Raw genomic sequence first — 15,359 nt, forward strand, 5'->3', positions numbered from 1 at the left:
GCGATGAGGTGGAGAACCGACGCAAGGAGAAGCAATGGCATCCGGCAACGCCAGCAAGCTTGGAGCTGGAGGAACACATATCCAAGCAGTTGGGTCCGTAACCATCAGGACACCAGCGAGCCGGGTGAGCTTGAAAGAGCGCAGCCACGAGGTCACAGGTGTAAGAGCCACACCGACATACATGTCTACAAGCCACAAACACTAGAACACGCAGGTTCAGAGCTGTCGGGGTTAGAGCGGTGCCAGCAACATCCGCTGCAAGGCGTAGGATCGAAAGTATGTCTAGAGGGGGGGTGATTAGACTACTTGGCCAAATTAAAACTTAACTTTTTCCCAGTTTTATCGGTTGGTGAGTTTTCACGATTTTACCGAGTCCAGCACACCCTACACATGGAAGTACACGAGTATAGCAGCGGAAAGTAATGACATTGCAAGTGTAAGTAAAGGAGGGTAATGAAAATCAAACACAATAAAGACACGAAGATTTTTGGCATGGTTCCGATAGGTTGTGCTATCGTATGTCCATGTTGATGGAGACCTCAACCCACGAAGGGTAACGACCGCGCGAGTCCACAAAGGGTCCACGAAGAAGCAACCTTGTCAATTCATCATGGCTTACATCCACAAAGGACTAACCTCACTCAAGGTAGATCTTCACGAAGTAGGCTATCTCCTTACCCTTACAAACTTCTTGGTTCAACCCCACACGGTTTGGAGTCTCTCAAGTGATACCTAACCAATCTAGGAGACACCACTCTCCAAAATGTAATAGATGGTGCATGGATTATGAACTTCTTGCTCTTATGCTTGAAAAGATAGTCTCCTCAACACTCAATCACTCTCGCATAGTATTTGGCTTGGTAGAAGAGGATTATTGTGTGGAAAGCAACTTGGGGAGGCTAGAAATCAAGATTCATATGGTTGGAATGGAATATCTTGATCTCAACACATGAGTAGGTGGTTCTCTCCCATGAAACCCAAATAACTACAATTGGATGTCTTTGAATTGAAAAAATGTGGATACCAACATGCTCGCACAATGAAATGGAAAATGAAACTTGTCAAACATCGAAACCACTCTAGTATTTGTCAAGAAATTGTCGATGAAAAAGTCATCTATATATGAGTATATTGACTTCGGAGCCAACTGATAACACGTGATCATATCTCATACGCATCGTTTAAGAACAAGTGAGGTTGCCACTCTTACATAATGCATTAATGTGTTCACATCATTTCAAGATGCTTTATCTCAAGTCTTAGATAAAATCTCGCCCTAGATGTGGTATCCCCCCTAAGAGGGATGAACTAACCTTGGGTGTTGTCGTTGAAGACTTCATGTAGATGTTGTAGTAGTGGATGCTCATTGTTGATGAATATCATCTAGAATTGGGAGCAATCTTTGTTGTTTCAATACTCTTTACAACTACACGGTTTAGTTCCACACAAGGAACAATAACAAAGATATCTATGGACATGGAGTGAAATGCTCATATGATGATATCCATTGATGCATTGAGTACATTGTACCTTGCTTACTAACAAGGGGTTTTGTGACTCCTTGAACTAGTGCATAGGGTTGGAGTTGATTGCACAAGTCCTTGACAATAAATGAATACGAGTGACATTTGTTGGCGGAGTCAACCCTCAGGAACTCTCTAGTTCTTCTTATTTGGGACCCACATCAACTTGATGGAAATCCTAGGAGTTGAAGTAACGGTTGATGAAGTAGAGCTGCTGGTGGCCTTGGGAACCCACTTGACCATGGCTTGAGGTAGGTCTTCAAAAGAGTCAATCTCCTCTTGAAGCTTCTCCTTGCCCTTTAGCTTGTGGTCTGGTGGCAGAAGATCATCTTGAGCTTGTGTTCCCTTGAAGATAGTAGGATCATACTTCTCTTGTTGAGGAACACACTTTGTCTTGGTGTATTGATCTTCTTCCCATTCAACTCCATTGGCATTGAACCTTCGTTCAAAACCAACAACTTGGTTCTTCCGGTGCCATCCTTCCTTGTGTATAATCTCCTCAAATGGTTTTCTTCCAACAAGAGTTTTGTATACACCTTTCTCTATAATTTCTTTAAATAAATCATTTTCTTTCTCAAGTGTAACTTGTCTAAGAGAATAATTAGTGTAATCAATAGAGATACTAGAAGCAACATCTTTAGACTTAGCATTTTATTGTTGCTACTAGATGAAGAACTTTTCGTGCCTTTATTGTGAGTTTTCTTAGATTTAACTTGAGGCATAAAGGTAAACAAGAGTAATCGTTTGGTAAGATAAGAAGAACTGTCCTTTCGAAGATTCTCACCATAGCTTTAAGACACTCATGCTCTTCCTCTAAATTTAGCTTCTTGAAGCGTAGCTTCTCGTGAGTTATTAGAAGCTCTCCATAATGTTCTTGAGTAGATTCATGAGCCAAATTAATAGTGTTTAGTTATTTAGTTAAGCACTCAATCCCCTTCTTAACATCATCAAACGATTCATCTTGACTAGTATGATTATTAGCAAGTTCACTTTGACTAATATCACTAGTTTTATCAAAGAGCAAACATCATCTCCTATCAAGTCATCCTCATCACTATAAAAGTCAATGTATTTGGGGTGTGATACCTTGGGGCCTTTGGGCATGAAGCAACTTCCAATCCCGTCATTTGGTGAATCAAATAAATCATAGGAGTTGACCGATACGAGTGCTAGTATGGCAACACATTCCTCTTGACTATAGTCGGAGTTGGAGTGGTAACTTCTCTCAGATTGGTTGTTGGAGTGGGAGCCGAAAACCCATTCACCAACATGATCTAGATTTCTTCTTCTTATGTAGCTCTTGGTGTACTTGTCCTTCTTCTCTGAGTTCTTGATTGTCCGGGAGTGTCTTTGTTCATATCGATCTTCTCTACTCCTTCCCTCTCTTCGAGGTGACTCATCACTTGAACTTCTTATCCTTGTGAGTCATCCCTTCTTTTGGAATGGGTCGTGCACTCATTTGATAAGTGTTTGGGTCTTCCACAATTGTAGCACTTTCGATCATGACTAAAAGAATGCTTCTCCTCTTATCTTGAGTTGGAGCTTCTTTCCTTGCCTCTATTCTTGTAGAACTTGTTGAATTTCTTGCCATGAGGCTTATCTCTTGATTGTTAACAAGACTGTCGCGTGAAGTTGCGGGGGTATCACTTGTGGCTTTGTAAGCACCGCTTGACTTGTTGTGAAGCTCGTCTTTGTCCTTGGGAGACATTTAATGAGCAAAATCCTACCAATGACTTCCATGGGCTTGAGGTCTTTGTAGTTTGGCATCATTTGGATCAATGTGCACACTATGTCATACTTTCAATCCAAGGCTCTAAGTATCTTCTCGATGATTAATTTGCCAATCATATCTTCAATTCCCAGGCCAACAATCTCATATGTGATGAGAGCAAGCCTAGAGTACATTACTGCAACTCCTTCACCATCCTTCATCTTGAATTTGTCAAGTTCACTTTGGAGCACATCCAACTTGGATTCCCTAACGGATTTGGTTCCTTTGTGCATATCAACCAAAGTATCCCAAATTTCCTTGGCATTCTTAATACGACTTATCTTGTTAATTATTTTGGGGCATAGGCACATTAACATAATTTCACATGCTTGAGTGTTGTATTGCAGCATCTTCAATTCTTCCGCGGTCGCTTCACGATCCGATTACTTTCCATCTCCAAAGGATTCACCTTGCAAGCCAACACGAACAACAACCCAAACGGCGGGATTATGACCAAGAATATGCATTTTCATTTTATGCTTCCAACTACCAAAGTTTGTACCATTAAAATATGGACATCTACGGTGATTATTTACCTCACTAGATGTCATAGTCTCCTAGGTTGTGAAACCAATGCAATGGAGACCAAGGCTCTGATACCACTTGTAGGATCAAAAGTATGTCTATGAGGTGATTAGACTACTTGACCAAATTAAAACTTAACCTTTTCCCAGTTTTATCGGCCGACAAGTTTTCACGATTTTAGCGAGTCTAGCACACCCTACACATGCAAGTCTACGAGTATATTAGCGAAAAGTAATGACATTGCACGTGTAATTAAAGGAGGGTAAGGAATATCAAATGCAATGAATACACACAGATTTTTGGCATGTTTCTGATAGGTGGTGCTATCGTACGTCCATGATGATGGAGACTTCAACCCACATAGGGTAATGACTGCGTGAATCCATGGAGCGATCCACCCACAAAGGGTCCACGAAGAAGCAACATTGTATATTCCATCATGGCTTACGTCCACGAAGGACTAGTGTCACTCGGGGTAGATCTTCACGAAGTACGCGATCTCCTTTCTCTTACAAACTTCTTGGTTCAACTCCACATGGTTTGGAGGCTCCCAATCGACACCTAACCAATATAGGAGACACCACTCTCCAAAAGGTAATAGATGGTGTATGGATGATGAACTCCTTGCTCTTGTACGTCAAAAGATAGACTCCTCAATACTCAATCACACTCGCATATAATTTGGCTTGGTATAAGAGGATTATTGTGTGGAAAGCAACTTGGGGAGGCTAGAAATCAAGATTCATATGGTTGGAATGGAATATCTTGATCTAAACACATGAGTAGGTGATTCTCTCTCAGGAAATGAATAGTGGAAGTGTGAAAATGTTGCGAGGGCTCTCTCTACAAAATAGGGGGGTGGTGGGGTGGTATTTATAGCCTTCTCCAAAAATACAACCGTTACAACATTATTGCCCAACTCGGTGAAACCGAAGTACGAAAATCGATTGTACCGACTAGTGCAAAATGCCCTATTTTTTGCCTTATCAGTGAGACCGAAGGAAAATTCTTGGTGAGACCGATTCAGATTTGCCTAAGCAGCTCCAATGCTTTGGTGGCTTTAAAAAGTAAAACTCGGTAATTACAAATTTTAACAATTCTATACCAACAACTTGGTCACTATGTTTCGGTGTCACGGAACAAAAATCTCGGTTGTACCGAGGTGCTAGGTTTTGGCTTGGACTCCGTCTAAGGCTAACTCGATGGGGCCGATATGGAAATGTTGGCGTCATCGAGTTTGGTAGTTTAGGTTTTGGACATAATATTTTTGTGAGAAATTGGCTTAGGTTTTTGGTGGCATATCTCGAAGCACTTGTGCAACTAGATCAATATTAGTACCTCATCCCCTTTTAATAGTATCGGCTTTCCTATGAACTCACTTGTGATTACTCTCATAAAACAAAATGGAGATTATTGAAGCTTTTGCCAAGAGGTGTTATTTGCATCTTGGGGATCCTTCCCACAATTCCTAGCCAATTTACTCATTGAACTTTTCTGAAATATACTTGATAGGCTCATTAGTTCAATGAACTATATGTTATTTTTAATTACCAAAACCACCTAGGGAGAAGTTTTGCTTTCAAAGGTGCTAAGCACAAAATACGCCAGCAGGTCGGCGCGCTGCCAAGGCAGCCAACGCTGGGGATAGGACCATTGATGCCTCAACAAATCACCATGCCAATAACACCACCGAAGCTTGAAGAAGAGGCACCACCCGAGGAAGGTTCTCGCCTAGCCACAACGCTCGTGCGAATCCTGGGCATCAGTGACACGAGTTATGGATGGGCTTGCTGCCGGGGACACGGGGGTGCTGCACAGGACGGGCGCCCATGGCCACGGCAATGGGATGTCACGGACCGGCAAGGAAGCAACAGTAGCCGGGGGAAGGGCGTAATCTTCCTGGGAATGGTGCGGCTTTGCCGGCCAGCCCTCGAATGGCGATGATACGATGGGGGCACAATGTGGGGTATCTATCAACGATGGTTGGGGTTTCCCTGTGTCACCCGACGTGACCGACACGGGAGGGTATAATATGTTACCCTAGCATAACATGAAGGGTTGCATGATATCACACAATGTTACCAAGACTAGTAGCATATGCACATTACTAATTTCAGTTACTTTCCACTAGTAGAAGTGTCATGGTCGACAGGGACGCGAGGCACGTGTTCAACAATATGGTCACTATTCTGTAGGAGATAGGAGGAAAATCCTCTTATGGCATAATCGTTGGATCAATAATTATGCGGTGGCTGACATTGCATCCTTGATCTCGCTTAGGGTGATAGTACAGACGCAAAACATGTGGATCGTTCATCATGCGCTTCTGAACAATAGGTGGGAGGAGGATATTCATGAAGGTCTCAACTTCACAACGCATATTTAGTTCTTCCTACCGCGTCATGGTATCTCGCAGGTGCAGTGCGATGCAGGGTGGCCAAATGTGTTCACATGGCCTTGCGATGCCTCGGGTGACTATTCTACTAGGCCTATGTACACCAGATTGTGTCAGGGATTGGTTAGTTTCGAGCCAATCGCTTGCTCTTGGAAGTTTTGGGCACCCATCAAGTGCAAAATATTTGTGTGACTAGTTGTGCAATACAAGATTTAGACGTCCGATCGTTGGGCTCGCCACGACCTCCAAAATCTCCCTTCGCCCTGATACACATGCCCGCAGGAGGAGGATAATGTTGATCACATTCTCATGCACGCGGGCTATGCTAGGGAAGTTTGGCAATGAAGCTTTGATCACTTGTGGATGCAAGTGCAAAGGCCAACGCTATATGACACGATGTCTAAATGGTGGAGTCAAGTCTGCACAAGTTTTGGCCGACGGGACAAATGTGGTTTTGATTATCTAGTCACCATCATCATTTGGTCCATATGAAAATAAGAAAACACAAGGGTCTTTGGAGGAATTAAAAACAACTTCAGTTGCGACAAGTGGTACTGAACATCACCTCACACGTGGCAATCGAGAAGTAGACATGTGTAGGTGGTTTAGATTGTTTCTTGAGAGAGTAGGATTGTGTGTTTTGATTGGTGTGCGTGTGTGATCGAGTCCTTGCTTGCATCATGTTGGACCCTCTTGTAAATCTTACTTGCTTCCTTCTATAAAAAAATATGCTACATCACTGGTGTACTCTCGAAAAAACATAACCTTTATTTTCGAATCCTCACATCCATGCAAATACATGTATGTTGATCATTTGACAATACAAATACACGTAACAATTAAAAACACTCACAAATAAATTTTATTTATATATCAATACATTGTTAAAACATAAAATTTATTCAGAATGCATAATTCAAACATTAAATTCAATGATTTTTGGTGTGGATCCACACGTACACCACGACATCATTGAGTAGTTGCACATGCACCTGTTGATTTTGAATTTGTCAATGCATCTTTAAAAACTTGGCAACATGATCCACATCTTGTTATGGCTAGCACACATGTACTCTGTCTTCTCAAGAACAAATTTTTGGTCATCCGCAAATGACGTCGAAAGTCCCCGTTAATGGAATGTTTGATCCAGATTGAAGTAATCGATGCAGATAAGTCGTGTGCTAGCGACCTTATCCCACAGAACAACTTTCCTACCCTTCATCGAACCCTTAAAGCTTAGAATACGCCTCAATTTATTTTTCGTTTCTTATTGGATGCTCATCATCAACATCATTGCAGTATCTTTGCGTCTAAAACTGATGAACTCTTTGTATATTAATACATCAAGCTCCTTGTTCTCATAATCATCTTTTGACGAATCCATCATCTGCCTACAAATGAGCAAAATATTTTAAAAACTTGAACATTTTGTTGAACACATAGAGGGTGCAGTGTACCTCTGGAGGAGTAGGACATATCGGTGCATCGTCAACGACGACAACTGGGAGGGGTTTGATGATGCTCGTAATGTCCTTGTGGGTTGGGAATGACATGATAGTTAGGGTGACGACGGATCTAGGGAAGGGTCAATGCGAATGAGGAATAAGAGAATAGAGGAAAAGGGCAGGCTGAGCTCGGTGGTGGCAATTTGAAGATATTTGGGTTGGAACTGGATTATCAGACCCAATGTGGTGGACATGTGCGGACTCGTCTCCATGTCCCTCCCCCCACATATGGGATGGATGTGAGGGGTGTCAGACAACCCGAACGTTTGAGATGGCTTTAGAGAGTTCGGTTGGAAGATGTTTTTCGGTCAGGACGGTGATCGGGTTGGCTGCGAGGACGTTTGGGGAGGGCTTGAGGGTTCTGTTTTAAATGGTCTTAGCATGCAGATTTCATGCGAACTCAGGATTAGGCTATGTTGTTTGGGTTATTTTCTTTTAATTTAGGTAGTATATTTGGTATGTATAATGAGAACACTTGGGTTATGTGAACTAGGGTTGAATTGATAGTGGCATGTGTTTCATGACGTCGACTTTCCATTTTGGTGGAACAAATCTAATAACTCTTTTATTTAGGTTGGTTCGTTCTAACATAAGTTATAACTCTCACCGACCCATCCCCTATTTTTCTATTTTTCTTAATAATATGTGCAAATCAATTATCTAATCTCTTGCGGTACAAAGTGTAAGCCGGTGGCATAGATGAGATTAGGATGTGTAGGGGTGCACAATGAGGATCACATCTCCTAATAATAGATGATTCTCTAAGTCTCATGAAGGCATGCTTGACAAATGTAGCTTCCTTGGAGCAGGTGTTGGACACTTATGGTGAAAATTTAGTATGGGGTAAAATCTACTCCACGTGTTCCATAATTCTTGGCGAGGTTCAAATTATTAAAAACATGACAAGAATGATGTAACGGAGGGGCTAGTATTTATTTTGTGCCTTGGATAAGTGGACGTTTTTAGGGGGGGCATGAGGCATATATAGGATAATCTAGAGGATACAACCATATATGGGATAATCTAGAGGATATGGCAATTGCCATACAATTGGGTGTGCACCATAGGAAGCACAAGAATGACAATGATGGTACGATTGCCACCCCTCGTACAAGGTGTCACCGCCTTCCTCGCGTCATCCCAAATGACATTATTTAAGTGGCGCGAGACAAATTCGCAATAGAGGTGCCTCGAAACCCTATTATGTGTGTCTACAACTTAAGGAGAGGGAGACCCTAGCAGTGAATTGCGTTGCAACCTTTTACCATCCAGTCGTCATCATCCACCATCACAACCTCCATGCAATTGTCGTCAATATCTCCATATCCATAGCCTTGATATCCATTAGATTAATTACTTGTGATCGATATTCCATCACGATCAACAATAGTGTAAGACTTTCAATCGTTCATCTTTAAGTAACTTTTTGCACAATTCATTTACTTGTGATTCTATCGATATGCATAAAAATCCTCTCGGGCTAAGGGCCGATGCATAGACTTGGGGTCCTTGTATGTGTAAGAAGGGATTGAAAGTTCACTTTACTTTATATTTGTGCAAGTATTTCATCTCTTGTCTCTACCTCCAACCCAAGGGTCGTCGTTAGCCGAGACCCAAATATTGGAACAAGGAGGGATAAAGGGAATAGAGTAGAGGAATGCTATGTCAAAAGTCGATGACAATAAGGTTATTATGGAAGTCGAAACCAAGTTTCTAGATGGTCTAAGATGCACTCATCAAACGCTCATGCATTGGTTTGGTTTATCCCTTATCACGATAGTTGGTCATTGTGTTAGTAGGACACATCTCCCACTTACATGTTTACAAAATATATGTATCAGTGTATTATCGATGCGTGTATTATCAATGCATTACTGATCCATCTAATAATTATACCAAAAGTGTTTGTACACACATGAAGTGAAACATTAGACATGGAATATTTCCTTTATATTTTACAACCACTATGATAATTGTTGTTCCAGGAAACTAGAACGGATTGAGATAACAAAGGATTGCACATAGTTCCTTGCTAAGCTAACTAGATCACTATACAAATATGATGAAAATTGTTAACAAGCATGTCCAAAGTGTACATAATTGATAGAAATATAGCATGAATAAAAAGTATATATGCGATTGAGATGTATCAACATCCCCAAGCTTAATCTATGATCTTCATCGATCATGAAGATGATAACATAGATTATTTTTGGACATGAATGCCACGAGTCATAAATTGGATTAACTGGTGTAACACTTATAATGAATCTTAGTCAATAACAAAGATGTTTTACAAAGGTTTATATTAACAATCTCCAACTATCTCAATGCAAAGAAGTTCCCACATATTCTTTGATACTTGATGTACCAAGTCAAAGTCAGCAATGCCAAAGGTTTAGAAAGAATGTTAATACTTATAAACAATGATGATCATCTATGCAAAGTATGAATACATGGCAATCACTTATAGACTAACCCTCAATAGAAGACAGAATACAAGCACTTGTTATATTTTTGCTCTATTTCATAATCTTTACAAATTAAAAATTTGAGGCAAGTATGAGTCCATACCCTAATCACTCGCAACAAGAACATAATGAGGGGGTTTAATGGAAAAGAAGAAAGTCTTGCAACAAAGCACATGTTCATTAGGAAAAGAGGGAGACCTTATGATCAATATTGTACAACGAGTAGGGTTTTTGATTCAACTAGGATGCACATAAAGTTGTATATGAATAAAAACTCTCCTACAGACTAATGGGAGTGCATCCAACTAGCTTGTTCACGAAGACACACAACTCATTTATGGAGACTCATCATTGCAATATACAAACCAAGATCTATAATATAAAATCCCAATTGGTGTCTATGACAATAAAATTCAAAGTGGCACCCCTTCTTTCCTACCATGCCCACTTGGTGCATTTTTATGACCATGCGAGCTCATGTCTTACTGCTTGGGCAGTCCCATCCTTGTTTGGGCCTTCAAATGCCTTCTATCCAAGCTCTAAGTCCGTTCATGCCCACATGGCACTCTTTTTTTCTGAACTTTCTTAATTTTTATTTTGCATGTTGCTCGGTCTAAAATTAAAATTAGAAAGTTTAATAAGTTATAGGGAAAATAACAACATTTTGAATACCAAATCAATATCATTAAATCAAACATGAAATATTGTTCATATTTGTATCCATTTGGTAATGTGGGTGTTTGATACGCTAAATATAAATTTGGTTAAACTTTATAAAGTTTGACCTGACATAGATAAATGCGACGTAGAAAGGAAATAGAGTGCATACATTTTTCTTGCATTTACCACCACTCGTAATTAGGCCACAAATGAATTTCTATCCACACTTGGACAATAATACTCCACAAGGGAGTATTAGGATCGGGAGGGAGATCTAAATTAACAACTGTTCAAAAAATAAGGGCTCATGTAAGTAAAAAATAAAATATATCTATTCCAATTCTATCATTAACTATAGGTTCGAATCTGAAATTATAGATTATATTTCCTACTTTCAAATCATCTTGAGTTTCCTGAATCTAAGGAGAAAAAGAGGGTCAAGTCAAAATAAAAAGCTCTTTTGAAGTTTTATCTATAATTTCTCTTGGTGGGACCTGATTTTTTTCGGTCCTTGTGTTAGGAATTACAAAAGGATGTTTCAAAAGTAAAAAAGTAAATTAGAAAGGATTGGTAGACAAAGTATGAACCAAAGAACTAATTATGTACCTCTAAACAATACATTATTGTTACGAGAGATGCATTGACCGCCACGTGTCATTTGCTTGGAATAAAAAATAAAAAGATATACTTGACGATAATGATATGAATCACTCAAAATTTAAATGTATCTGATATAACACTTTTCTACTAAATTCATTCACTTTTTCTTTGTTTCCTAACCTATTTTCTTATACTTTTATAGAATTTTACGGCTTAGCACAGGATGCGTGCACTTTTTGGTCTAAACACTAGATGAAGCACGGAATAAAAATTATCATTTTTGGATTAGATAACAGCCTGTCCAATAAAAAATGTAGATGCAAAAATAACTATCTTTTGAATTTTCAAGACGCCCAAACCACTCGTCAACGGATGATGTAGATTTAAAACAATTACATTTCTGCCTCATGAGATGTAAATTACAATGCCTCGTGATGTAAATATACATCTTCACCTTGAGGAGATGTAACAATCACGGTCGTGCGCCAACTGCTAACTGCTCTTCCATTCCCTTCTCTTCCTCCTCTGTCCACCTGCCGCACAACCGTCGCCGCTTCAATTTGCTGCCGTCCTTGCTGCCACTGCCCGTCCTCACCAGATCCGGCCACAGACCACCCCCGCCGCCCTTCCACCGCTACCCCGTCGCTTTACGTCTCAAATCGTCGCTCTTCCGCTGTTGCTCCGCTGCCCTGATTCGTCACTCCTCCGCTGCCCCTGCGCCGCTCCTCGTCCTCTCACTGCCTCGAATCGCGTCGCGTCACACCCTGAGCTTGTGGTGCCGGCCTTGTTGCCATTGTTGCTAGAGCTCATGTTTGCCGCGGCCGAGCACCCACTTGAACTCCTATAGTTCCCAGGAATCTGGAGCGCCCTTCATCTGGCATCCCCATGCTCTACAGCCTCTCGCCCCAGCAAGCCGTGCTCCACCCGCCGCATCGAGCTCGCTCCCTTCGAGTTTTGGCCACTCCAACTTCTCTCATTTGCCCCAAAGGACGTCCCTCGATCTCAACTATCCGTAGAGCCAAACATCGTTTCAAAGTGTTGTGTGTAGAGCAAATCTGAGGCACTCCGCAGTGCTTGGTGGTCGCTGGCGGCATAACTAATTTACATCTTCATTTATATCATCTCTTGGAGTTGCATTTTTACATCATCAATTTTCATTCTGTTAAAGTTGCCTCTTTTTTGAGATGTAAAAAAATTGAAGATGTAAATTTTTACATCTTTTGTTTGACATCTTTAAATTTGTATCTTTTATTGAAGATGCTTTAAGTCACGTAACTATTTGTACTAAACTAATGTAGAAGGCACATCATAGAACTTAGGCCTTCTACAATGCAAGACGCGTGAGGAGATGCTTAATCAAATAATCATTTTTTTAGCATGAGGTTATTATTCTTATAATAGGGATGTCTAATTAAGTGTTTGTTTTGTACTCCCTCGCCGTCTCAAAACAAATGACTTAAAACTGACTTCACTTTACACTAACTTTAGTACAAAGTTAAGTCATTTTTAAATCACTTATTTTAAAACCGAGGAAATATAACTAAGCATCAGCGCTTAGGCAAAAAAGATAATTAATTCATGTATGCATCCCTTTCAGCGTACAAGGCCTAGGAAGCCGATAATTTTATTTTTCCTTGGTTACATATTTTCTTGAAAATGTTTATTTTTATGAATTTATGATTTATAAATAACAAAAAATCCCTATAAAAATATTCATGTTTTTTACGTAATCTTCCGCTAGAAGCCCCAGAAGGACCTTATGATGCCATCTTATCCTGGAGCCTCGATTCCCCTAAAAATAAATAAATACTGGAGCCTCGATGCTGTTCCAGTGTTCCTCTCTTTCCTTTCTGCCCGACGGAACCATCGAGGCGTGAGCATGGACGACAGATGTACCCGAACCCGATGGCGCCGCACAGAAAAATGAAAATGCGTTACCCCAAAAGTGCCACGCAGCCAGCCCTCGTGTCCTCGGCTCTGTACGTGCCCCGCCGCGTGAGCGGACACGTGCCCCATCTGACCGGCGCGAGCGAACAAACAAATACTCCCACTCCTTGTTGCCCAGTTCCTGCTACTGTAAGCCCTGCCTTCCTCTGCTTTCCTCTCGCAAATTAGTACCGCGGTGCAGCTCTTTTCATTACTCGGGCGATCGGCGATCAGTAGCGCACTTGCCGTAGCTGCAGATTGATAGAAGGCTAACTGAGGCAGCTGCCATGTCGGGAATATCGCTGGCCGTGGCGCCGCGGTCTGACCCGGACAACGGCGCGGAGCGGCAGCCGTCGTCGGCGATGCTGGGGGGCGTCATGGGCTCGCTCCGCGTCATCGAGCTCCAGCTCGTCGCCTTCATCATGGTCTTCTCGATGTCAGGCCTCGTCCCGCTCATCGACCTCGCCTTCCCGGTCGTCACCACCCTCTACCTCATCGTCCTCTCCCGCCTCGCCTTCCCTTCGCTCCACAGCAAGCTCGACGACCAAGCCGCCGCCGCGCACTCCGCCGCGTCCCAGGAGATCTTCCGCGGAAGCAAGTAAGTTTGCATCGCTAACCCGCGCTCCCAACAGAAGATAAAATAATTTCTTGATTACCACCTGAGGATTGTTCTTGCATACATATTTGGATGCACGCACCATTCTGGATGATTATATTAACTGTGTCTGCGCGCGCGTGCAAGTAGGCTGTTCCAGGTGTATGTGGTGATGGGCACCACGGTGGGGCTGTTCCTGCCGCTGGCGCACGTCCTGGGCGGGTTCGCGCGCGGCGACGACGCTGCGGTGCGCTCCGCGACGCCGCACCTGTTCCTGCTCTCGTGCCAGATCCTCACGGAGAACATCGTCGGCTCACTCGGCGTCTTCTCGCCGCCGCTGAGGGCGCTGGTGCCGCTTCTCTACACCGTGCGCCGCGTATTCGTCATCGTCGACTGGGTCTACGACGTGTGGACAAACAAGCTCATCACCCGCAGCGCCCCCGTTCAGGTGCGTTAATGTCACGATTTCCAGTTTCAGATATGAATCCTTTCCCATTGCGTGTCTGACTATCGCGCGTTCTGCTGCGTGATGCAGCATAAGGCCTGGGTCTGGTTCGGCAGGTACCTCGCGGTGGCGAACCTGGTCTACTTCTCCATCAACCTGTTCGTCTTCCTGATCCCCAAGTTCCTCCCCCGCGCGTTCGAGAAGTACTTCCACACGCGCGACGAGGTGTATGCGAAGACGGCGGAGGACAAGCGGGCTAGAGATCTGTCCTCGCTCGATGATGATGGTGCGGCAAAATCCGAGGTCTCCAAGAAGGCCGACTGAGATCGATGATCGTGTTCGTTGCTCGGTGTTTGAGCTGCGTTCGTACTGTCTCTTAGCTTCAACTTCGCTTACTTGTGCGGTGTTTGTACATTTGGGGTCTTCGCTTTTTCATTTCTGAAATTCTGTATCAACGTCTTATTAGAATTAATGGGCTTGGACAAAATTCTGAAATCTCAAATGAACCATGAGTAAAATTGGCAAATGGTGGTGTGGTGGTACTACTTGAGCATGAGGCCATTAGTTAGGAAGAGTTGACCTTTTTATACATTGAGTTCTGTCTAACTATCAATCTACTCCCTCTGTTCCTAAATATAAGTCTTTCTAGGAGAATCAATGTACTCCCTCCGTTCCTAAATATAAGTCTTTTTACAGTCTCCATTAGGAGACTACATACGGAACAAAATGAGTGAATCTACACTCTAATATATGTCTATATACACATATCTACAGTCTCCGTAGTTTTCTAATGAAAACTCTTGAAAGACTTATATTTAGGAACGGAGCGAGTAAGTGTTTGTATCGGCATGGTGCGTCTTTTTTGCCGTTTTATGTATAGTACCGACTTTGACTCTTTTATATATACTCTCGGTTAAAGACACATTAGAAACACCCCTAGTCT

The 15,359-nt window shown here is 42.2% G+C and overlaps 1 protein-coding gene across 1 annotated transcript; it reads left to right on the top strand.

Moving 5' to 3' along the window:
- The first annotated feature begins 13,509 nt into the window (after positions 1–13,509).
- On the top strand, positions 13,510–14,928 carry LOC123430205. The gene is made up of 3 exons (XM_045114094.1): positions 13,510–13,974; positions 14,122–14,419; positions 14,507–14,928. Exons 1-3 carry the CDS (start codon positions 13,664–13,666, stop codon positions 14,738–14,740), a joined length of 843 nt encoding a protein of 280 aa, XP_044970029.1. The 5' UTR covers positions 13,510–13,663; the 3' UTR covers positions 14,741–14,928.
- The last annotated feature ends 431 nt before the right edge of the window (positions 14,929–15,359 follow it).

Source organism: Hordeum vulgare, chromosome 2H (genome assembly GCF_904849725.1).
Source record: "Hordeum vulgare subsp. vulgare chromosome 2H, MorexV3_pseudomolecules_assembly, whole genome shotgun sequence".
In the NCBI taxonomy this organism is placed as follows: domain Eukaryota; kingdom Viridiplantae; phylum Streptophyta; class Magnoliopsida; order Poales; family Poaceae; genus Hordeum; species Hordeum vulgare.

Bases quoted from the DNA above. Each gene is read 5' to 3' on its own strand.
- LOC123430205 (XM_045114094.1), top strand. From the start codon at position 13,664: ATGTCGGGAATATCGCTGGCCGTGGCGCCGCGGTCTGACCCGGACAAC. The intron at 13,975-14,121 runs GTAAGTTTGCAT...GCGTGCAAGTAG, and splicing joins GAGATCTTCCGCGGAAGCAA to GCTGTTCCAGGTGTATGTGG. The intron at 14,420-14,506 runs GTGCGTTAATGT...TGCGTGATGCAG, and splicing joins CCCGCAGCGCCCCCGTTCAG to CATAAGGCCTGGGTCTGGTT.